The 24,650-nt window shown below is 48.9% G+C and overlaps 1 protein-coding gene across 1 annotated transcript in view; it reads left to right on the top strand.

Moving 5' to 3' along the window:
* Positions 1–4,420: 4,420 nt before the first annotated feature.
* DMBT1 (deleted in malignant brain tumors 1) overlaps positions 4,421–24,650 on the top strand; it is an 86,099-nt gene continuing 65,869 nt past the window's right edge. Inside the window, exons 1-8 of the mRNA XM_057531417.1 lie at positions 4,421–4,482; positions 12,525–12,587; positions 13,651–13,680; positions 15,636–15,665; positions 19,676–19,720; positions 20,524–20,553; positions 22,384–22,425; positions 23,157–23,484. Of these exons, the coding sequence (XP_057387400.1) occupies positions 4,422–4,482; positions 12,525–12,587; positions 13,651–13,680; positions 15,636–15,665; positions 19,676–19,720; positions 20,524–20,553; positions 22,384–22,425; positions 23,157–23,484 (629 nt within the window). The 5' untranslated portion in view covers position 4,421. The remainder of the gene's footprint in view (positions 4,483–12,524; positions 12,588–13,650; positions 13,681–15,635; positions 15,666–19,675; positions 19,721–20,523; positions 20,554–22,383; positions 22,426–23,156; positions 23,485–24,650) is intronic.

Here is a 24,650-nt window from a genome sequence, read left to right as displayed (position 1 = left end):
GCTAAGTATTGTTCTAGATTCTGGGGATACAGCAGTAAACAAAACAGACACAAATTCCTGCCTCGTGAAGCTTAAGTTTTAATGGGCAGACAGGCAAAAGAATAAAAAAGTAAAATATAAGGAGGGCAGATGGTGAGAAGGGCTGTGGAGGGGGTAGGGAGTGCTGGGGAGGGATGGTCAGGAAAGTCTGCCCGGAGGAGAAGATATGTCAGAAAAGTCCTGAAGGAGGGGAGGGGTGAACTCACAGATTTCTGGGGGAGAAGTCTTCCAGGCAGAGAAAACAGCAAGTGCAAAGGTCCTGGGGCTAGATGATTGCCAGAGTGGGCTGCGGGGAGTGAGGTCATGGGGGTTGGTTGAGCGGGCCCTTGTAAACCATGGTGAGGGCTTTCCGCGTTGCTCTGAGAAAGATGAGAAGAATGTGGTGAGCCTTCTATTTTCAAGGGTCATTAGAGGGCTGTGTTTGTTGCTGGAAGATTCTGCAGTTGGACTGCACCCTGGTGAGCAGAGAGCTGTGTCAGGCCTCTACTCTCCATCCTTCTCATGGGAGGCAGTTTCTGCTGCCCTGGACACTGGCCTGGCTCTGCGTGTCACTTCCTGTCCCTGGAGTGTCCCCTGCTCGAGGCTGTAGGTTACCCTGGAAGGCAGGGGCAGGGGGCGGTGCTGCTCTTGACAGCCACCTTCAACAACCAATGCCGACTGAACACCTGCTCGGCTTGAAGCTCCCAATTACAGAGGAGCAGCAGGAAAGGATGAGACTCAGCTCGGTCCTCAGGCTGGGGGCTGGGTGGGTGGGGTGGGGGTCCCTGGTAACCTGGTTGGGAAGACAGGCTCTCTGAGGGCAAAGCTGAGTGATGTTGCAACATTGTGCGTATCACATACACAGTGCCCAGAGGGTTGTTACAATGGTAACAATGGCTAACAATTATGTCAGGCTACTCAGCGACAGTAATATTAGATTTTAGGGGTCAAGCTGACACCCGGAGGGGAGCCATGGTCACACAGACTCCTGGGACCCAGTACCTGGAAGCGTACGGTGATGCCTGAGAGGCCACAGCCCCCGATTCTTCCCACCTAGGTCTGTCCCAGGTCACGGGGCTCCCGGGCTCAGAGATCAGAGACCTCACAGGGTGGGAGGACCCAGGTGACCGGCAGGGTGTAGAGCCAACCTCTGGGGAAAGGGGCTTAGATAACCCAAGTTGAGGGCAGGTGCCTGCTCTGCAGTGTCTACTTGGGACCTGGCTCAGTATCAGGGCAGAGCCTCTGGCAACCCCAGGAGCCTCGCTGGGCCTCCAGTTCCTGGTCTGGAAAGGGAGGGGCTGGCTTCCATCAGGGAACCCCCAGCTCTGCCACAGGCTGCCCTCTAGGAGGACAGGGGCTGGTGGCATTGGCTGAGCCGGCAGGGACTCCTCTGCCACACTCAGAGTGGTCCCACTGATTTGTTAATGTTAATATTTGGAGCTTCCCCATGACTTTCAATTTAGGAAAGTGTTCTGCTTCTTAAAAAAAGCCGTGAGGAACCCCTATAGAGGATTCTCCCCAGTGAAGGCCATGCCTCCCGGGTTGAGGCCCAGCACTTGGTTCTGCCTTCTGGAGTTTTCAAGAGCAGGTGGTCATCAGGACCATAATCACCTGGGGAAGGTCCTTGCGAAATGGGGTCTGAGGGCCGAGTCCTGGAGCTTTAATGAGCTTTTCCTTCTTCCTGCTGTTCTTTTTTAAACTCTCCTGGAATCATGCTTGGGCATAATATTTTGTCTTTTTTTTTAAATTTATTAATTAATTTATTTATTTTTGGCTGTGTTGGGTCTTCGTTTCTGTGCGAGGGCTTTCTCTAGCTGCGGCAAGCGGGGGCCACTCTTCATCGCGGTGCGCGGGCCTCTCACTATCGCGGCCTCTCTTGTTGCAGAGCACAGGCTCCAGACGCGCAGGCTCAGTAGTTGTGGCTCACGGGGCCATTTGCTCCGCCGCATGTGGGATCTTCCCAGACCAGGGCTCGAACCCGTGTCCCCTGCATTGGCAGGCAGATTCTCAACCACTGCGCCACCAGGGAAGCCCCCTTTCCTGCTGTTCTTAATGTTAGGTTTCATTAGGAAATGGAGTTCTGTAGCTCTGGTCTTCTACCCAGACATGCTGTTGACATAGAAGCTTCTAACCAGTGGGTAGGGGAAAGGCTGGCCCTCTGAGAGGGGTGGGTCTCTCCAGTACCCTCCTCTCTACACAAGAGGAAGACCACTCTGAACGGGGTCTGATAAAAGGCCATGGGACACAAAGGGCCTTGGGACAGGGTGGGGTCCTGGTGATGAAGGACCCACACTGTTGTGGCAGGTGGCCTGCGGCCCCATTGTGCTCTTCCCGCACCTCCAGGACCCCACCTCCTTCCTGCTCCACTGACATCGCCCATCTTCCCACCTGGACACCTCTCCAGCTGGCTTTGAAATGACAGGTAGGTTCCCTCCTCTTCCTTCTTCCTGGTATCTTCTGAACAAAAAGCTCACAATCCCTTGTTGTGTTAGGATCTTTACGCTAACCACAGGGCGGAAAGGACAGGGTCATCACAGTGACAAAAATGAGGAAGTGGTGCTGTTCTTTCTGCTCTGAGCTGAGCTATTGATGGAGTTTCCTCCACAGTCTCCTGGCAGGATCCCTACCACCCACTCTACTCTCACACAGTCCTGGAAGGTCACTCCTGTTCCGCATCTGGTCTTCCCACCCTTGTTTGCCCGATGACTCCTGCTTATATTTCAAGTCTCACTTCCTTAGAGAAACTGCTTCTGCCATCTGATTTACATGTTTTATTCCCTGTATTCTCCCATAGCAACTTGTATTAATACTCATGCCCTGTTGTAATTGTCACCATGCAAGTCTGTCTCTAAGACCAGACAGTGTGCTTCTGTGGGGGAGGGACACTTTGTACCCCCTCCTCCTTCGTGGATATTTTGTACTCCTTCCTCTATTTTTCTCTGCTGTGCTCAGGGCAGGCATTACGAATCAATCACAGCACTCTTTTTTGATGATCCCAAACTCAGCACTTCACAATCATTCTCAGCCCAGCACTTCAAGATCCAAACAATCATAACCCCCGTAAGAGGAATCACGGTGCTGTCCGGTCTTAGGCATTCCCTAGCAGATGTGTATCCTGGTTCTCTTGTCACCTGACTCTCATCAATTGTTGGACGGAAAGTAGGAGGATGAAAAACAGTGGGGCTATCCTGCGGAAATTTGCCTATCCTCATCAAGGAGAGAGGAGGAACTTGGGAACGATGGGAAGAGCTATAGGATTAAAAAAGAAATCCAAGGTTGAAAGTAACTTTCATCTGGATGAAGCCAAATGCAGACATCCAGCCCTAAATCCTGCTTGGTGGCTGATACAAGGCATGGGCTCCTGGTATCCTTCCAGAATGAAGCACCAGGAGACTAGGGGTTAACAGCTCGTGGCAAGGAAACCAAGGTGTCATCTCATAGCCTCCACATCTCAGCTGAAAGACGGGACATGGCTCACTCAGGCCACGATAACAGAGGCAAGTCCTACAAAACCATATGCTTCTAACCAAGAGTTACCAACCACCAATAGAGTTTTGATAAAAAATAAACGACAGGAAACCTTCTTGGTAGATTGTCAGGGTAAAACCAGAGTCTGGTGATAAAGAAAGACTGTGGGTCCCAAAGCGATACTTACGTAAGAGAGGGATTGCAGGCAAGGTTGGGGGAAGGTGTGGTGGGTTTGCAAAGCTCCAAGGGTCAGACAATGTGAATGCCAAGGGCAAGAAATCAAAGACTGTGAATGGTTGGAGGTGGTTCAGTTTGAGGTCCCATGTTCTCAGCTCCTGGGTTATGGAATCCGTGTCAGAGGCAGAAGGTGACGGCTAAAGCTAGTATAAGCCCATGGAATCCATGGGTATCACTCATGTCTTCTGCTCTCCAGTCATGTCTGCACTGACGCCATCCTCATTTCTCCAAGGCAAAGGGCCAACAGGAGACTGCCCTGCCAGGGCAAATCATCCCCAAGAGATGCTTTTCCCCTTTGGCACCATGTCCTGTATTTGCTCAGCAGCCCACATCCTGCTCTGCCCCGAATCTTGGAGCAGTCTTCCCACAAATTCATTCACATTCTCCAAGATTAAAATCAAGCCTATATTCAGGGAGCACTTGAGAGACTTAGAGGTTCACCTAGAAGGAAGTGGAAATTGCATCGCTAATGTCAGTGCTTTTGCAGTTGGGGAATAGCCAAACTGTTCATATGACAATCAATCTAACACACCTAAATTGTTCCCACAGATTAACCATCGATTGTTAGAAAAGTCACTTACTTCCTTTATCTTTACGGCAGCAGTAGAAATAGAGTACCCCAGAAGACACGCCTCCTTTTAGCTAGGAACTTATAAATATCAAGGCATTTTTATTCAAATTGAGAAGAACCCGGAAAAATGGGGATCTCCACAGTCATCCTTGAAATATGTCTTTTATGGGGTCAAGTTCTATCTACAGGTATTATGTCTAATTACTACATTTGTTAATTTCACTGCTCTAAATCCAAATCATGGCAAATTATATCTGTTTCTTGGTGCTAGACTTTCCATCTCAAGGGGAGTTTTCTCTCAAGGGTGGGGGCAATTCTTTGCTGATCATTGTAATTGCAAGTATTTTTATTTTGTTTCTGGCTGAGAAATGCCATGGTTGTAGTTAGAAAAAGTCAATCATTATGTCAGTGTCTACAGTGAGTCACTCAACTAAGGAAATGATTGATTGGTCTTAGAAAAATTCCTGAAATTAAGGAAAAGTGTGCACTAATAAGAGACCCTAAAACTTTGTCATCATTGGTTAAGCCCTCAGTTTGTGTACTGATGAAAATGGGCAGAAAAGATTGCCCTGGAAATGCTCATAATGTGACTTCTTTCTGCAGGTGTGTCTGACTTGTTAATTAATATTTACCGAGCAAAATCAGATCAAGTGGCTGAGCGCAGATAAGATCATTAAGATTGCAAGTTTGTGTCTGTCACTACTTTAGAGAAATAATTTTTTTAATAAGATGCAGTTAAATTCTCTCTTTTTTAAAAATAATTTATTTATTTATTTTTGGCTGCGTTGGGTCTTCGTTGCCGCGCGCAGGCTTTCTCCAGTTGTGGTGAGCAGGGGTTATTCTTCGTTGCTGTGCGCAGTCTTCTCCTTGCAGTGGCTTCTCTTGTTGCAGAGCACGGGCTCTAGGCACATGGGCTTCAGTAGTTGTGGCACGTGGGCTCAGTAGTTGTGGTTCGCAGGCTCTAGAGTGCAGGCTAAGTAGTTGTAGCGCACAGGCTTAGTTGCTCCACGACACGTGGGATCTTCCCGGACCAGGGATCGAACCCGTGTCCCCTGCATCGGCAGGCGGATTCTTAACCACTGCGCCACCAGGGAAGTCCTAGAGAAATGATCTGAAGCTTAGTTAGTCAAGCATATCTTTGTGTTCTTAGAGTGTCATGATAAAATGGACACGAAAGAGCCCTGGACAAATCAGTGAGACCTTGAATCTCAATGTCATTTTACTGAGATGCTAAGTGAACAGGACGATTAGCCAGTCTGTCTATTAGCTCTCTCTTTTTTTCTCTCTGTCTCTGTCTTTCTCTGTCTCTCTCTCTCTCTGTCTCTGACCAGGAACACGCTGACAGGTGACACCCACCTTCCCTTCTTGTCAGGAGGACCTCGGGGGGTACTGGCTCTGGACAATCGGGGGGCTGGAGTTTGTGCCTCCATCAGAATATTTGAAAATGGAAGGCAGTGTTCTTAGCTCCAGCTTTTGTGAGTATGAAGTTAATCCCTGGACTTGCACTGGCTCTGAAAAGTGACAGGGGATTCATGTCAGCCCCTAAAGGACAGGGAGCGGATTGCCATGTCCTTATCTACAAAGGGGCTTAAGGCAGCCTCTATGCGTGGCTTGAGGGAACTTGTGGTTTGACATGATGTTATGTGCACATATATGCCCAGAAACACACATGCATGTGTGCCTGCATTCGTATTTTAGACGTAAGAATTAACCCTCTGCAAAGTGCTGGCTCTGTACCAGGCGCTCTGTGAGACAGGGTGCCTATCTTCCCTTGTCTAAATCTGCTAACAAGTTAGGTATCCATATTGCAGATGAGGAAACTGAGGCTCAGAAAGGTTCTGTGTCCCGTCCAAAGTCAGCAGTTGTTGCAGGCGGTGGGCCGGGATTTGAACCAGAAGGAGGTCTGCTGGCATTCGGGTAGCGGGTAGCGGCTTTGGCCCATTAACCCCTGCTTTTCCTGGCAGAGAGCTGAGGAGTGCTGGAGCCCCCCGGGGGAGCTTTGTGCTGGGGGAACCCATGCAGCAGACACTCTTCTCAGTTCCGGTCTTTGCACAAATGCTTGAGAAAGAGTCAGTGAGCTCAGGTTTGTGCTGGGCTCTAGGCTCCTGGCAATGTCTTTGGTTCTGCCATTTACCAGCTCTGGAGCCTCTGCAAGCCTCATTTTATTCACTGGTAAATTGGGGTTGTGTTCCAGCTTCACAGGGTTGTATAGACCTGAGGTCACCCACGCGGTGTCTGGCACCTGGAGGGTGTGAGGGGGCCTGGGTGTCGTCCACTGTTACTCTCCTAGGCATTTTCCTCACATAACTTCCTAAATGCAAAGTGGTATCTTGGACTGGATCCTAGAAAAAGGAAAAACTGGTGAAATCCAAATAAAGTCTGGAGTTTAGTTAGTAGGAATGTACCATTGTTGATTTGGTAATTGTGACAAATGTACCTCAGTCATGTGAGATGTTAGCATGAGGGGAAATTGGGTAAGAGTATATGGGAACTCTCTGTATTTTCTGCAACTTTTCTATAACTCTGTAAAGTTATTGTGAAAGAATTTATTTTAACTCAACTTCCCTTGGTCCCATTTCTTCAAGGTCAATGTTTTGCAAAATAAGAAAGTAATAATTGCTTACAAACTAATTCCTAGCAAAGTGTTAATGCCTGTACTTCCCCTTTTCACAGTTTATCAGGGGTTTTGGCAATGATTAACGCCATGAAAAGAAGGAGGAAATGCAATGGAAGGACTTTAAGGCACTGTGAGATGTCCTTATGCCGGTGACATTGGACTGGGGGAGGCGCTTCTGTTATCACTTAAACAGACCCCACAGATGTCTAATTACTCCCTCGCCAGTTCTCTTGGCTGCAACTCATCTTTACTGTGCAAAATCCCCCCTGGGCATTATGTCACTCAGTCCAGGCTAGGTGTGGAATGTTACAGAAAGAAGATAAAGTCCAAGGCCATGCCCCTGGACCGAGTCCCAAAGCGTCACAGCCTGGCACCGGGACCCTGCGTTCCCGCCCGGCCACCCTCTCCAGCCTCCTGTGTCTCCAGACCCCCACCTGGGTTTCAGTTCCCACTTGTTCCCTGCTGTTTTCCACCCCATGATTTTATTTGTTCCACCTGTTTTCCAGGATACTTGGTAGCGGGATGTCTACAGTACAAAGCAACCTGTCCTGCCCACCTCAGGCCCGGCAGTAATGCTGCCTCTTGCCATGGTGACTGTGCTCATGCTGTTCCCTCCACCTGGAACGCAGTCTTATTCTTCCCCTCCTCCCTCCCCTCCCCTGGCTAAATCTAGCCGCTATTTTTAAATACGATGGACACTGTCCCATCCAGGAACCCTGACATGTACTCTCAACACACACACACACACACACACACACACGCAGTGTGTCACCCTATGGTTACCACTCTTATTCTCCCATAACATCTTAACTCTTACACTAGATCATCTGTGGATTTTTCTAGAGATCCTGCCGTGCCGGGAGTCCCTGGAGGGCAGGGACCACATCTTGCTCACTTAGTACAACACAGTGCGTCACCAAGAGCCTAACAAAGGCTCCCGCTGATGGTAATGGAAGGGCAGGAGAGAGGGTGCTTGTGCCCTGAGACATCCCCTCTGTGCCCTGTGCCAGGTCCCGTGAAGTATTTCTCTTCCCTTATGTATAGTTTATGGGGAGCCAGATGCCGTATCAGGAACAATACTGACCACAGCCTCTCCATTACTAAATATTATTATTTCAGAATGTTTTGCTTTCTGACAAGTTGAAGTGGAATCTCAGTGTTTTCACTTGAATTTTGGGAAGCAGTGGAGCTGAGCTGTGAGCACACTTGCTCTGGGGTCAGTGCACTCGACTTCCGGCATCAGTTTCTCTCTGTCACACCTGTGTGACCTTTGACAAGTTGTTTTCCTTCCCTAAGCCTTGGATTTCTCTTCTATAGAATAGATGGTGTAATAACTCTACCATAAAGGATATTGTGAAGATAAAATGAGATACTACAGGTAGAGCACTTAGCTTAATGCCGGAATGTCCTAATTGCTAAAAGATATGAGCATCTCCTCCCCTTCCTAACTCTCCCCTCCCTACCTCTCCCCTCTCCCCTCCTTCTTTTTCTCTCCTCTTCCTCCCTCTCTGTTTTATCCTTAGCTCCATTTTTTCCTGATCTTCTTTTTCTTTTTCATCCTTGTTCTTTTCTTTTAGGCTACAACCCCAATTCCCTGCGAACCTAATAGAATCTGCCTCCTACCTTACCTACCACCTCATTTCATGCCTTCAGCCTCAAACCACAGCTTTTAATGCATAGTTAGCGTGGGAAATGTAGGAGCTAGAGAAAAACAGAGAGAAGGTGAAAACTCATCGTCCTATCACCCGAGATTGCCTTTGTTAAAATATGTATTTCTTTCAAATTATGTGTGTATGTAGTGATATCATTTTTTCTGGCCGCACTGTGCGGCATGAGGGATCTTAGTTCCCCGACCAGGGACCAAACCTGTGTCCCCTGCAGTGGAAGCTTGGAGTCTGAGCCACTGGACCACCAGGGAAGTCCCTAAGTGATATCTTTTCATATACAGTTTTTCTATAGTTTATATTCTGAACATTTTAACATGCAGTCATGATTTTTGGAGGAAAGTTTTTTCAGGTTTTCTCCTTTTTTTTTTTTAATTTCAGCTTTATTGAGGTACAATTGACCAAGAAATTTATAGGATATTTAAAGAGTACCTCGTGGTGATTTGATATGCATATGCATTGTGAAAAGATTCTCCCCCACCTAGTTAATGAACATATCCATCTCCTCACATTTTTATCTTTTATTTTGGTGAGAGCATTTAAGTTCTACCCTCTTAACAAATTCCAATTGTACAGTAAATACAGTGTTATCAACTATAGTCCCCATATTTTACATTAGATCCTGAGAACTTATTCATGGTATCAGTGAAAGTTTGTACCCTTTTACCAACCTCTCCCTATTTCTTCCACCCCCTTTCAGGTTCTTTCTGTAATTATAATGACTAATACTGTGAAGATCATGTTTGCTCATGCATCTTTGTCCACATTAAGTAAATTATGATTTCCTTTGGCTAGGTTCTTAGAAGTGGAATTACTAAGTCAAAGAGTTGATCATTTTAAGACTTTTAAAACATATTGATAAATTATTTTCTAGCAATATACCAATTCTTTCTCCAATCAGTAAAAAAACAAGAGTGGCAATTTTCTACACCTTCACTGGATCTGAATATTATCAGTCAAAAATCTTGGCTAAATTGTTGGGTGAAAAATGGTGTACAGTTCTTTTAATTTGCATTTCTTTGCTTACAGTGAAGGTGAATGTTTTTAAGCCATTTACATTCCTTTTCCTTGAAGTGTCTGTTTATATCCTTTATCCATTTATTTTGTGCGTGTGAAAGCTAGTATCATCTTTGTTGATTTATATAAACTCTCTCTACAATTTGGATGTTAATACTTTGTCCATTACATTGATGACAAATATTTTCCCAGTTTGTTGTTTGCCTTTTAATTCTGATTTTCTTCCCCACAAATATTTTATATTTTTACAAGATTAAATTTATTGCTATTTTCCTTTGTGATTTCCTGTTGATTTAACACCTAGAAATTTCACAGAAATCAGATAAACATTTAATGAGTTTCCTGTTTTGGTGTGTTTAAAAAAAATCTAGTTCTTCTGTTCTGAAAATTATGTTGCTTTCTGGTGTGAAATAGGTATCTAAAATAATTTTTAGATTATTTCAATTTTTAAACTTTGTTTTAATTGTATAGCTTTATTTTGAATATTTTGGAGCTAAGAATAATTTTTTGAATGCTGACTACATGGTAAACACTATATTAAGCACTTGATATATTTTTCTGATTTTGTCTTCACAATAACCTTGTGAAGTAGGTTAGTGTAACTACCTTTTTGCAGATAAGGAAACTAGGACTGAGTGAGAATTAATGACTTGCCCAAGTTTAGAGACCAAATAAGCAGCAGAGCTAGAATTTGAACCTAAGTCGCCTGTCTCCCAGGTTCATAGGTGGACAAGATCTCCCAGCCCCACTCTCACTGCCCCTACCCCTGCCCCATCAGTATTTTTTTCTTTTTCAAGAACTTCTCAGTCATTTGTAGCCTATTTATTTTTCCTGATAAACTTCAGAATCATTTTTTAAAGAACCAATCAATCCAAGAAAAACCTTTGGATGGAAATTATATCAAACCTATGCATTAGTTCAGAATGACTGATTTTCCTATATTCAGTCCTTCCATCCAGAAACCCGATTCATCTCTTCATCTGCCAAGAGACAGCCAAGAAGCTTCACATAGAGTTTGTAGTTTTATTCTCATGAGTTTATTTCGAAAGGAAAGTTTACTCATAATGTCTTTACTTCCTCGGAGCCCATTTTCACCCACATCTTCCCCTCTGCCTGACGCACATCCGCTTGGACGTCCAGGTCCCATTCCAGGAAATCTCGCGTGATCTTCTGCCGGACTCCCGGACGTCCAGCAATCGGAGCCCTCAGTCCCCTGTCCTGTAATTGCTTACCTGCAGGTCTCGACAACTAGAGCCAATTACCAGAGGCAGCATCGTGTAATCTCAACATTCCCCCTGCCTGCTGGAGTCTAGCACGCAGGAGGTGCCGGTAAATGATTGTGGAATGAATTATTCGCTCTCACTGTGTGGAAACGCTCTTGCTGCAGAACAGCGAGCAGTTTTCAAACCTTAGTGTGTATCAGAATCACCTCGAACGCCTGTTAAAAACACATATTGTTGGGCACCACCTCCAGGGTAAATCCTTAAGTCTGGGGGAGGCCTAAAAATTTGCATTTTGTACAAATTCCCGCATGCTGGCTGGTGCTGCTGATTCATGGAACCGTTTTAAGAGCCGTTGTTCTAAAGGAACCCTTTTCTAACGTGACTGGGTCCGGTAGTTGGTTGGTTTTTCAAAAATGTTGTTTAAAATGGGGAAATCATAAAATAGGATACAGACACATTTTAAATGTTTCATTTTATCTTAAAACATATAAACACACTTTGATTTGCCAATTTGTTGCTGTAGGCTTCTCTCTCAGGGATCTTCTGCAATTCTGCAATGTCTTTCTTATATAAACTACGCCCATCTGGCATTATCTATAATTTCTAATTTTAGTTTCTCTAAAGTAGAGCATGAAATGAAAGACATTTGCAAAGCAGTATGAGGGCAGAAGTTCTATTGCTTTACATATCCTTCTACTTTTTGCTGTTTAACCCACTTGCTTTCTTTTAGCAACCTGATTTTATTTTATTTCCAAAGCATTCAGCCTTATTTTTTTTAAAAGACATCTTTCTTTTTGTACCCATATTTGATCACTTTACTTAATATTTAATTTAATCTAATGCCAGGTACAACCAGCATAAACAGGTTCAGGACTCACACCTGCCTTTAATCGATCACACAGCTTGGTTGGAGTGAAAGATGCCAAGTGTACTAGATATTAGCATACCAGCCCTAGTGTTCAGTAGGTTTACAGAGAGGATGGAGAGCCTCAGTGGATCTGGCTAGGGGGTTACATATAGGGTAGTTAAAACAACTTCTTGTCTACTGCCACCTATGGGATGCCTTTCATCTAGAGTAGCTGGATATTGTAAATAACAATACAATGCACCCAGTTAAATTCGAATTTCAGATAAATTTTTTTTCTTAAGTATACATATATCCCATGTAATATTGTGGACATACTTATATTAAAGCAGTATTCATTGTTTATCTGAAATTCAAATTTAACTGGGCATCCTGTGTTTCATCTGGCAACTCGACTTCCACCCTGTTTTTTCCTGATGTATGTCTATGTCTTCTTCTAAGCCTTGTTGAAATCTCCTCTCCTCTCTGGATTCCTCCTGCCCTTCTCCCAAGCCCAGGAATTGCTTCTTTTGAGATTCCCATTCCCCTTCCACTGTGTTCCTCACTGGCCAAGATGGAGAGTCACCGGTTAGCAAGTCTGGCTGCCAGGTGGCCTCTGAGCTCCAGAGGACTACACCTTACCCTCTGTGATGGATCCCTACTGTCCTGTGTCCCCTGTGCGGTCAGAGACTGGTCCATATTCCCTGAGTGAATCAATTAATGAATGATGTGTCCAGCTACCCTCCAAAGCAAAGAGTAATGCAACTTTCTCCCCTGCTTGAATTAGCGGGTGGGAGGGTGGGTCCGGATTTAATTCTTGTTTTCGGAAGACCTCTCATTTGGCTATTTTTCCTTGTATTTTCAGCAACATCAACAGTGAGCGACACCAGAGAAACTGCTTTTCGGGAGACACAGACACTCAGCTCTGGTAACTCTATCACACTCGGGAGCTGGGCGATTGTGGTGCCCAAGGCCACCCCCAAGAACTCAGGAGGGACTGCTGCAGAGTCCTGCTGGGTTTTAGATGTAGGACAGGTCCTCTGAGGGGGTCCACTTGGACCCTTAGCTCCTTCCTTGTGAGGTTCCATACTGACCATAAGACGGGCCCCAAGTTTCCATGCAAGTCTCTGTCCAGCCACACTTCTTTCCTAAGGTCTCTGTCCCCCAGACTGCCCCACTGGGTGTCCAGCAGGGGTTACAGACAGCAGGGCAGCAGGGGCAGACAGGGACAGCAGCTTCTAACTGAGCCTCTCTGGATAGAATCACATTTCTCTTCTTTTCTAGAATTGTTAACAGGTCTTGGGGAAATAATGAATACCCCTGCCTCAGTCAATGCTTTAAAGGCTAACTTCTTCTGCTTCCTAATTCCTCTTTTATTCTAGTCCTGTGCACGCATGAGCATACCTGTCTGTGCAAAACCGCAGACCATGATTTGGGCCCAATAATACAAACATTAAAAATATATATACTGGGAGGCAGAATAGTGAAATGGTTAAGAGCAACTGTCTGAGTACAAATCCTGCCCCTGTCACTTACTAGTCAGTTGATTTGGGTCACCTACCCGAGCCTCAGTTTCCCTATGGGGTTGTATGAGGATTAACTAAGATGACACATATAAAACTCTTGAATATGACCCCAGGTCCCCAGGTTAGAAAATGTACAAAATCTTCTGCCATGATTAAGCTTTTAAAAATCAGCACCCTTGGGTGTGTGTGAAGGAGGAGAAGAGACGACACAAGTGTGGACGTTTGAGGCATTTTAGAAGCAAGCCTAGACCTCTCGTTGCACTAGAGCCTCAAGAAACCTTTTCAATTTGAATTAAATTTCAAAACCAGATTCCAGATTTGTTGATGTTGAGTTACATGCAGTTGTTACATCTTTAGTTCAGAGTCAACTATAAGAAAAGCAATGGCTCAAAGGTGGATTTCTTGGTTAGGGTTCCCTGTGCATGAAACATGCGTGCGTCTGATTTTTCTTTTATTCCTTTATAGTTTCTGAATCAGATCTTCCCAGAACACGTGGTAAGTACTTTGAAAACAGCATCTTGTATTTGGTTTAAAATTTATTTATCCTTCTACACAGTTATTTATATCAAAAAGAATAAACACTGCCTCACTGGACTTTAATGAATGGTATGAGGGTTGCATAAGAATATGATTTGTGTCCTGTATGGAAATACAAGGGCAATAGAAACTTCTTTCAGCTACAGCATAAATGGATCATGTGGTTATACAATTAGGTTCTTCTTCAGTTTTAATTTGCCTTTGCCTCAAACTTCAGTGCACATCAGAATCAACTAGGATATTTGGCTGAATGCAGGTCCTTAGAGTTCACCTCCCCACTCCAGACACTCGGATTTGGTTGGTCTGGGGTGGGGCTCAGGAATCTGCATTTTTATATAACCGAAAATAAGGATGGTCTGCAGACCACACTTTGAGCAAGCATGCTGCATGGCCCAGGACTGAATTAAGTTTTCATGTTTACAATGTAATTATGGGACTTTGCTAAAAATTTCCAAAGCAAGCGACAGAAGATACGTGTATATATTTTAAGGGCTACCTTTTTAAACTTATTTTTTCTTAATGTCTGTATTTTGCTTAATGTCAAGTAAATGCAGGTTTTTAACATTTTCCCAAATGGTTATTGGCTACATCGTAAGTCTGACTTGTTGATGTAAAGACTTTTCCATAAGTGAATCGCTGACATTGAACTTTTACACATCTTTCACAACGGCTTCGACATCCGTGCCACCTCATTTGGCCAGAAGAGGTCCTACCAGGATCCTTCTAAACAGGAGAAGTCCCTGCAGGGACTCAGGGTCTAATGGAAAGATAGACATTAATCTCTGAGCACACAGTTACAACTACAGCTGTGATAGGTGCTGCAGCAAGAGGTCCAGAGCAAGAGAGGCATGCTCAAGCCATCAGAGAGAGCAGCCCCGAGGAAGTCACAGGTGAACTGAGGTCCGGGGCTGATGGTGGAGTTAGCCAGACAGAGGAGAAAGGAAGAGTGTTTTTCTGTTAGTCATTGGCACTGTTGCCAGGAACTTGAGGGAATAGATACAGACTTAGGTTGACAGTAGCCGCCCTCCCCCTGCAGTCAGATACTCCCCCCTCCCCATGCTTAGCCATCCTTATATCGTGTAGCTAACCAGCGTAGTGTGCTGATGGGAGGTTATCTCTAGGTCCCATTCCCCAAACTGTGCCTTTGATACATTTTCTGAAGCTCTAGAAAAAAATGGCTTCTGATCAACAAAGTTTGGAAGTGTCACCTGCCATTGGTGGTAGAACACCGTTTGTCTTTTGGGGCAAATGACTGAAGAGCAGGTGTGTGGGCAGCTGCAGTCAGACTCGGTTCTTGTCTGCTTTCTAAATCGTCGTCTAAATCTGCGTGGAGATGATGGAGGCAAATTCAGAGATGTATCCATGAGCACATCTCCCGGATGCTCATCCTTGGTCACGTCTCAAACTGACACATCAAGCAATGAGCAGTCGGGCACAGTCTCCACTTTGTGCCACCCCTGCCCCTTCGTGCCGTCCCCTTAGGCCGGACATCCTCCCCTTCGTCCGTGGAGAGCGCTCAGACAAGGTGCCCATCCACAAACTCCTTAAACTTCACTGAGATAGATGCATTCTGTATGGCAGAAAAGATAGTACCTGAGAGCATGAAATAAGCTGGGTGCCTCCTGAGCATAGGTCACATCCTGGGGCTATAACTAGTGTTAGAGGGCCTCGTAAGGAGACATGTACTTTATTACATCTAATATTACTGAACACCCCATATCCAACGCACTTGTTTTAAAGGTCTATTGCAAAACCCCAAACACTTTCAGCAAGAATGCTGCAGGCACAGAAACCCAACATTGAACCACAGCACCCCGTGGCATTGCTGTGAGGTGAACTTCAAGCCAGTTTCTGTGACTGTAGATCATTTACAAACAGCAGAATAGCCTAAGATGAATTTGATTTCTTTCTAGACCCATGGCTTCTCCACACCACAGATGATGGTAAGATATTTTTTCTTTATTTGTCTTCCCCGGGGTTTTGCTCGCTGGCTGGGTCGGCCAGGGTTACTTGAGGCTGAGTGCAGTCTTAGCCACAGAGCAAGTGCCTGCCCTTTAGAATGCAGGGATGAAGCGGGAGGGGTCAAGGGGTTCAGAGATACTTTGCGTGTCCCAGACACATACTCAGCCAGTTTCATCTGTCATTTTCCTTCCTTCTTCTCTCTGCCTCTCAGTTATTCATTGCATGAGATTACCTTCAGCTTGGTGTCAGGAGAGAGAGGTGAAAAAAAAATCAGTGCCTCTTCTCACCATGAATGTCAGTTCTATCAAAGATAGTTAACATCTCCCAAGCATTTGCTTTGTACCCTGCACAAAATTATTTTCATACACCAAATGAGTTAATATATAAAAAAGCATTTAAAAGACTGGCTGGCACATAATAAGTGCTCAACTAATGCACATAGTAAGTGCTATTATCATGAAATCTTTCCAACAACACTTCGAGGTAAGTAGTATAATCACCTTCCTTGTGCAGATGGGGAAACCGGGGCATTGTAAGGTAACTTGTCAAGTTCTGTGTCTAAGGTCACATGGTGGGTCAGTGGCCGGGCAGAGATCTGATCCCAGAACAGGTGCCTTTGCCTCTGTCCAGGATTCTTTCTAAACGTGTCATCTCTTCTCCTCTGCTCAGTGAGAATACGCACACTTTGCACCAAATTTGATACGTCAGGGTCCTTCGTGTGCTCACTTGGGGCAGCTGATCCTGCCATTGGGTCTTAGCTGTTTTGAGGCCAATCCCTGCCCTTTCAGAGCATGCCCTAAGAGTCCAGAAGTGGTCTGGGAGGGACTTGAGGGACAGCTTTCTGGTGATTGACCTCCAGCAAGGCACAGGCCGAGGCTGAGATCTCTTCTGCAGGGACCTTTCACAGGAGTGACCAGAAGGGGACAGCAGGAGGGGCTAAGGGAGCCCAGAATGCACCTTGGGAAAACCCAACAGATAGTCCATTTGGCCTTTCCTCCCTCTTTCCCTGACCCCTACCCTGACAACAACCATGGGCGCCACCTGCCCCTTTCTCTTCCATCCCATGCTAACCTCTCTGATCACTACCCGATCAAAAATTTCTCATAACCTCAGACTAACCACTGACAAGGCTCCTGTTGTCAGGACGCTGCTGGATCCCTCAAAACCTGCTGCCTGTTCTCCTTGCGTCATCAGCGTGGGTGATTCTACAGGATCATGTCAGGCAGGAACACGGTGCCCACTGACTCCCCAGTCACGGTCATCCTTCTGGTGAGAATCAGGCTCTCTAAGCCCCTCACAGGAGGCTCAAAAGGTAGCATGAAGCCCACTCTTGGACATGTGCCATCTTGGGCTTGACCCTGATGGGAGTGCAGAGTACATCGAGGCATTTGGAACAGAGACGTGACTTGCACATGTCTGTACTTTATATAAAGATAAAACTTGAGGTGGTCTGGGGGAGACAGATGCATCAGCTCAGCACAGGAACTGGCACAAAGTAAGCACCTCAGGAATGCTGGTTGAATCAGTGGGTGTGGATGGATTCGAGATGGGAAGGGCAGGGGCAGGGAGATGAACAGGCAGGCCCCTGGGGAAGGCCAGGTTCAAGAGAAGGAAGACCTAACCTCGCAAAATGGCGGTGGAGTGAAAACGGGAAGACGACCTTGGTGACAGGCTGGGTATAAGGGGTGGGGAGAAGGAGGAATCAAACATTATGCCCACATTTCCGACGCAGTTAACGTGGAATGTGATGACACTGCTGGTTCAGATGGAGGAAAGAGCCTGTGTTCAGTGTGGGATGGGGTCGGCCGGGGCAGGGGATGGGATCTAGGAGCCCATTTGAAAACGCTGGTCCCGAGCTTGGGGCTGGGCTGATCAGGGCTGATCAGGCCTGGAGAGTTGGAATTGGGGGCCTTCTTCCTGGAAAGCTCTCAGGGTACATGAGGCCCTCCAGGTGGGGAAGAGAAGAGGGCTGAGACGGCGCTGGGGGAGCCGCCATGTATAAGGTCCTGAGAGAGGACAAACGTCGGTCCCGGAGAGGGGACAGAGGAGGGAGGGCAGAGGGTGCCGGCTGGTGAAAGCCGGGGCGGCAGAGAGCGTGACGGCAAGGGCTTTCCACCGTGTCCACGCAGGGTGGCCGGGCAATGGAGGTGACCGGTGTCAGGGCCAGGTGGAGCTCCTGTACCAAGGCTGCTGGGACACCGTGTGTGACGACAGCTCGGACGCCCGGGATGCAGACGTTGTTCGCCCACAGCTCGGCTGTGGCCATTCACTGCCGGCCCTGGGTGGGACCCACCCTGGTCAGGGCTCAGGGGACGTTCTCGTGGGCACCGTGCACCGCTTGGGAAGGGAGCACCCCCTGCCCCGCCCAGTTGCCCCACAGCGGGTGGTGCGACCGTGAACGTGGCCACGGGGAGCACGCTGGAGTCGGGCGCTCAGGTAGCGCAGACATCACTGGCACTGTCACCTGTGCCACCCTGAAGACAGGGCTCCCGAGGTCCTCAGTGTCGTGACACATACCCGGAACACTCTGCAGTTTACCTGCTCTACTCTTTTTTTTTTTTTTAAATTTTATAGCTACTTTATTTATTTATTTATTTATTTTTGGCTGTGTTGGGTCTTCGGTTCGTGCGAGGGCTTTCTCTGGCTACGGCAAGTGGGGGCCACTCTTCATCGTGGTGCGGGGGCCACTCTTCATTGCGGTGCGCGGGCCTTTCACTATCGCGGCCCCTCCCGTTGCGGGGCACAGGCTCCAGACGCGCAGGCTCAGTAGCTGTGGCTCACGGGCCCAGCTGCTCCGCGGCACGCGGGATCCTCCCAGACCAGGGCTCGAACCCGTGTCCCCTGCATTAGCAGGCAGATTCCCAACCACTGCGCCACCAGGGAAGCCCTGCTCTACTCTTATTTGATGTTAGGGGGCAGGTGTCACTGTCCCTTCTCACAGATACAGAAATGGAGGTTCAGAGAGGGCAGGCGACTTGCCTGAGCTTGCTGGTGGCATACCCCGGGGCGCATGATCCTGTGAACAGCATCGCAACCATCCCTGGCCTGGGATGACCAAACACCTTCCTAAGTGGTACCTTCTCATCCTTTTAAATGCGAGGAAGAAGGATTGGGGAGTTTTGGTCTTTAAAACTTAAATCTATACCAAAAGCAAACTAAGCAGTAACCAATATGTTCTCTTTATCGGTGATTAAATGACAAATGAAGGATATTTACAGCCTCAGTGAAGAAGAGAAATTCTCCCTGACTTAACCCAGCAAATCCCAACATTTCTCCTTTATGCTCAGAGTGCTGGTGGGTCTTCTAGCACCAATGGGTCCTTTAATCCACAAAGAAGCCTCCAAGGATGCCACCCGTCTTGTGTGCCCCAAAGGGGAGCTTCTAGTCAAATTATCCATCTTTAGAGCAACCTCTGGCGTTTACTGTGTGGACTGCTGTGTGTACATACATGTCACTATGCACAGGATGCGACCATGACAGTGCAGCTGTCACGTGAGAATGTGTCCCCAAGAGAGCGTGTCTGTCCGAGCAGTCACTTTGGAGCAGGTTATTTTGACATTTGGGGCTGCATCTTTGGAAACTGCCTTTCCTCCTAGTTGGGACCACATTCAGGAATATCTCAGTGATGGTAGGTATTGTCATTTGAGACTACGTTTGAGCCATAGAAATAGGCAGTTGGTATTTGAAGTTTAATCTTGTGGATAGATTTGGGCAGTTCATCAAAGGGTGATATTTTGGATGGATATTGTGGAAGCATAGGAGGTGGTGAATGTCTGGAACCAAGAATGTCCCTGGTGGCCTCCAGCATTGAATGAGGGCTGACAGAGTGACAGAGAGATGGGTTCTGCTTCACAAGGAAGACAGCCTTTGGGCAGTGGGCAGGGCTTCCAGATCTTTGCATCCAGCCCCTTTTCTGAGCCAAGGTGCAGAGGGTCAACCCTCCCGGAGGAGAGCCAACATCAAATGACCTTTCCTTCTCTCCACTCTGTAGCTTTGTTTGTCACGGAGGAACCCTCAACAGCAAGTGCAGCAGAAGGTAAAGTTTGTTATGTGGGATCCCTGTGGGCTCATTACCTTACTGCACCCAGAGGTCCATCTCTGATCCAGAAGAGGGGCAGAAGGTGTAAGAGATGGGGGTGCTCAGCTTTCAAGGGTGGGGACTTCTGAACAAGGCCTCAGGCCTGAAAAGGTATCTCTTCCATGGACCTTGACTCTGAGAGAGGGGAGGAATCAACCTGCAGAGGCATCTCCAAGGAGCTCCAAGATGGAGCTTGGTGTTCTGTCTCCAAGAGGGTCTTATTGCCCATGCTCAGAGCCCACCATGTGGTCCTCACCAATGCATGCTGACCTCTGGTCAGGCTAGGGTCCTGGGTCTCTGGCTGCACAGCCTGCAGAGGCAGCTGCACACCTGTTGAGGGGGCCACCTTGTCTGTGCCCTTTCCTGAGCCCATATGAGGCCACACTGATTTCTTTTCACTATACAGGAACCATGACCTTTCAGCCTGTGGACATCAGAGGTCCCGTAAACCCCCCTGGGGGTACCCCGAGTAGAAGAGCTGGGAGGTCAGCCAGTAGAGCCTGAGGTTCTGGCAGCCTGGGCTTGGGGAAGGAAAGTCTCTGTTCTTTTCCCTGTGATGAAGGTTAACTCATGGCCATGTTCAAAGTGACTCCCTGCCCGGGGAACTGTGGCCATTAGAAATGGTGTGAGTCTGGAACCTGCCTTAGACCTGTGACCTCAAGAGAGACATGAAGCGGTGTCCTTGTGTCATCCTCATCCCCCTTTGCCCCTGTCGTGCCCCTTCTGTGCAAGGTGTCTGATCTGCCTTCTCTCTCTCCCAGCTTCCCAGCCCCAGTCCACGCTCCTGCCAGGTGAGTCCTGCTGCCTCTTGACTCCGGGGTGTCCCCTCCCTCCCCACTAACCTCTACAGACTCCAAGCAGGTGCCCCAGGTGGGGCGAGTGGACGTTTTCCACCTCTCAGCACCTGCCCTGCTCACCCTAGAGCGAGCAGATGCTTCCAGAGGAGCCATAGCACAAGGATCCTCGGGTCTGGCTCAGCGATTTCAGGACATTGTGGCTACACAGTGTCTCCCCAGAGCTTTGGGTGACAGGGAGGCCTGTCCTGGGGTCATTTCTGCGCGAAAGCATTGTCTAGACCGAGAGTTATGTGTGCGGGGAGAACAGGGCTTTTTCATGTCCCGCACCCCCGGCGGAGTCTAGGGGATGCTGTTACCAAAAAGGAAAGGTGCGCTTGATGGCTTACAGACTGCGGTCCTCTCATAGCCAACTCAGTCAACAGAGTTCCAGTGTAAAAGGTGCATGTGTGAGTGCGGTGAACACAGTTGAGAAGGCGGAAGGGTACGGGAGGGGGTGGCTGTGTGGAGTGGCAACGAGCCTGCTAGGACACTGGGGCAGGAGCCGGACCCCAGGCAGAAACTCTGGGGCGCCTGGCTGAGCCTCACCCTCATTGCAGCTGGGCTGGTGGCCTTGGGGTCCTACCCTAACCGCTGGGGCTCATCCTTGCTGCTCCCACAGGGAGTTAAGGCGGTAGCTCCGGTGGCCGGTCGCACTGGTGGCTGGTCGCAGGCATGCCAGGGACTTTCATATTCAGGAAAGTAAGCCCTCAGGTCCAGGCAGTCAGGCACAGGAAGTGAGACAGAACGAGAAGCCCCAGTGGACTGAGTCGTCGATGGTGGGCACACACTCTCCACGCAGAGGCCCTAAGAAAAGCATCAGCAACGTGTGAAGGCTGAGTTTCTTCCACGTGGGATCCCAGTGGGGCCCCTGTGTGCTTTGTGTCTGACTTTCCTTGTCTTTCTCGCAGCTGCTCGGCCCCAGTCCACTGCCTGGCCCAGTGAGTCTCAGGCGACCTTCCTCGGGATGTCCCTTTACTCCCTGCCCATCCCCCATTCTTCTCCCCTCGGGGGGAATCACTGTACTTTGCAGAACCTGGGGGGACACATTGTCCCCTCCCTTGCTCATTCTCCCAGCTGGTTCTTCTCATCTAGACATGGGGTTTCCAACACTCCCGTCTTCCCATTGATCCATCTGAGTTGTCACATCCTGTCCTTGATACTGTCCCAGAGATTGTCACCTGCAGGTTCAGAGAACCAGGAATGTGTTCCACCGCCCTAGGCCCTGTTACATCCCAGCTGAGGAGAGTTTTGTGGGAGAAGGAAGGTTGATAATCACTGACCTTCTGTTGATGGGACATGAGAACAGGGAGGAGTGCCTGCATCCCTCACTCCGGGCCACACCTCAGATCCAACAGGGCCACACCTGCATCCGGACGTGGCAGGGACAGTGCCCAGGAGACGCTGGGTCATAAGGGACTGCAGTGCTCTGGGTGCCAGGACCATGATTGGCTCCAGCTTCATCCCCTGACTTTTCTGTCCGCTTCTGCCTCTGGACAACCCCTCAGGTGTGCCAGTGCGGACATGGCTCATGGAAGGGAGGTGGCAAAGGTTTTCTCACGGGAAGGAGAACATGCCAGGCTTAGAGAGGTGGAGGGAGCCGGCTGACCTCAGACAGGGCCATTGTCCCAGAGGAGCTAGCTGAGCAGGAGGCTTGCTCAGCAAACACAGGTAGCAAGTGGTAGGATCCAGATGTGGAACTGGTGTCATCATGCTGGGTAAAAGTTTTTCCAAGGCTTCCTTCCTGTGCTGTCTAACTCTGACCTTTCCCTTTGTTGCCACTTCCAGCCTCCTGGCAGACCTTATCCTCACCTGCTCCGTCACCAACAGGTAAATATTCCTATCCACCTCCCTGGGGCTTACTTTCTGCTTCTGGATAAACTGGGGGTTTGGATGTGACAGGAGCAGGTTCAGGGTGTGGCCGTCCATATCCTTGTGCCTGTGAGTGAAGCAAGAGTCTCTGGAGGCCAGGTCTGAGGTCCGATCTTAGTGGGCTGGTGAGCTGTGTCCAGTGGGATCGGGTCCAGAGGCTCAGGAAAGATTTTCCTCCAGGCGGTCAGTGTAGGCCCTGAATGCCTCTCTATCCTGCTGGTACCTCTCCCGGCCTCTCAGGCCATGGATGGCCGTCCAGCCGGAGGAGTGGGGTGTAAAATGCCTGAACTGCTTCTGTCTGCCCCGCTCCCGTCACCTCCAGGGGCGGGGCCAGAACGCAGGGAAAACTACCCGTGAGACAACAAGCTACCAACAGGGGAATGGTCTTGGCCTTCCTCCTGCGACCATGGCGCTCTAGCCTGGGTGTATCCTGGGTGGGTTGGGCTTACCTTCGTGCTCGCCTCCTCTTGGACTGATGGGCTGCGTCTTTCATTTGAGCATCTTGAGACTTGGGCACAATAGGAATCTCTGCTCCTTTCCCTGTGGTGAAGATTAACTCCTGGGCATAAAAGAAAGGTGATTCCTGCCCAGGGGAGAGTCACTGGCAGGAAGTCCCCTGAGTCTGGAACCGGCCTTAGGCCTGTGACCTCAGGAGAGACATGAGGCGGTGTCCTTGTGCTGCCCTCTAGGGACCGAATTGGCTTTGGCCCTGAGGCTGGTGAATGGAGGTGACAGGTGTCAGGGCCGGGTGGAGGTCCTGTACCGAGGCTCCTGGGGCACCGTGTGTGACGACAGCTGGGACACCAACGACGCCAACGTGGTCTGCAGGCAGCTGGGCTGTGGCTGGGCCACGTCAGCCCCAGGAAATGCCCAGTACGGTCAGGGCTCAGGGCCCATCGTCCTGGACGACGTGGGTTGCTTGGGGCATGAGAGCTACCTTTGGAGCTGCCCTCACAGTGGCTGGAACACACACAACTGTGGACACAGCGAGGACGCCAGTGTCGTCTGCTCAGGTTGGTCTCAAATAAGCTGGGTGGCCCTCTCTGGGGGTGCCATTTCCTTCTGACATTCTGAATCACTTATAAGCATGTTTACATTTCTCACTTCCTTAAATCACCTTGTTTCTCTGCTAAGAATTAGTATGAGCTGTCTGACAAGCTGCCGGGAATGTAGCTGGTGAATTAGAACAAAGAACCAAACTGAAAGTGACTTGAAGCCATTTTCTCCATGCCACAGTGCAAGCCAGAGGCAAAAGAGGCTAGTTCTGTCAAGAGGTCTGTGAATGGAGGTCATGGCCTAGGACTGCAGGTGGCCCAGGGTTTGGTTCCTGAGCCCTGGACGGTAGCCCGTCCAGGGAACCGGGATGCACTGTCTGGGCACCAGGTCTGCCGTGTGCAGGGCAGTGGCCCCTGTGTGGCCTACCGGGCACAGCCTTGTCATCACCTACGGTCGGGCCTGACAGATCACACATGGGATTTGAACTTCGACCCCTCAGTCTTGCTGCCTCAGTGAGCCCATAAAAGCTGTGAGGCTGATGACTGGTTTGGGTCCACTCGGTCATGTAGACACAGAGCTAATCACCTTGACACTGGAAATAAGGGATGCTGGGCTGCCTGGAACTCTCAGGAGGAGCATCTTTGGGGGGTGAGGATGGCAGAGGTCCCCCCCTGCGTGGCAGGGCACAGGCGTGGACCGAGCGTCTCACCTGCTCAGCGTCGTCCCCCTTTGCCCGTGTCGTGCCCCTTCTGTGCAAGGTGTCTGATCTGCCTTCTCTCTCTCCCAGATGCCAGGCCCCAGTCCACGCTCCTGCCAGGTGAGTCCTGCTGCCTCTTGACTCTGGGGTGTCCCCTCCCTCCCCACTCACCGCCACAGACTCCAGCCAGGAGCCCCAGGTGGGGCGAGTGGACGTTTGCCACCTCTCAGCACCTGCCCTGGTCACCCTAGAGCAAGCAGACACTTCCAGGGAAGCCATAGCACAAGGATCCTCGGGTCTGGCTCAGAGATTTCAGGACATTGTGGCTACACAGTGTCTCCCCAGAGCTTTGGGTGACAGGGAGGCCTGTCCTGGGGTCATTTCTGCTCGAAAGCATTGTCTAGACCGAGAGTTATGTGTGCGGGGAGAACAGGGCTGTTTCAGGTCCCCCACCCCCCGCGGAGTCCAAAAGGGCGACTTTCCCCAGAGA

Source organism: Balaenoptera acutorostrata, chromosome 16 (genome assembly GCF_949987535.1).
Source record: "Balaenoptera acutorostrata chromosome 16, mBalAcu1.1, whole genome shotgun sequence".
Classification (NCBI taxonomy): domain Eukaryota; kingdom Metazoa; phylum Chordata; class Mammalia; order Artiodactyla; family Balaenopteridae; genus Balaenoptera; species Balaenoptera acutorostrata.
Note: the sequence above shows the minus strand (reverse complement) of the source record. Positions and strands in the feature narration are given on the sequence as shown.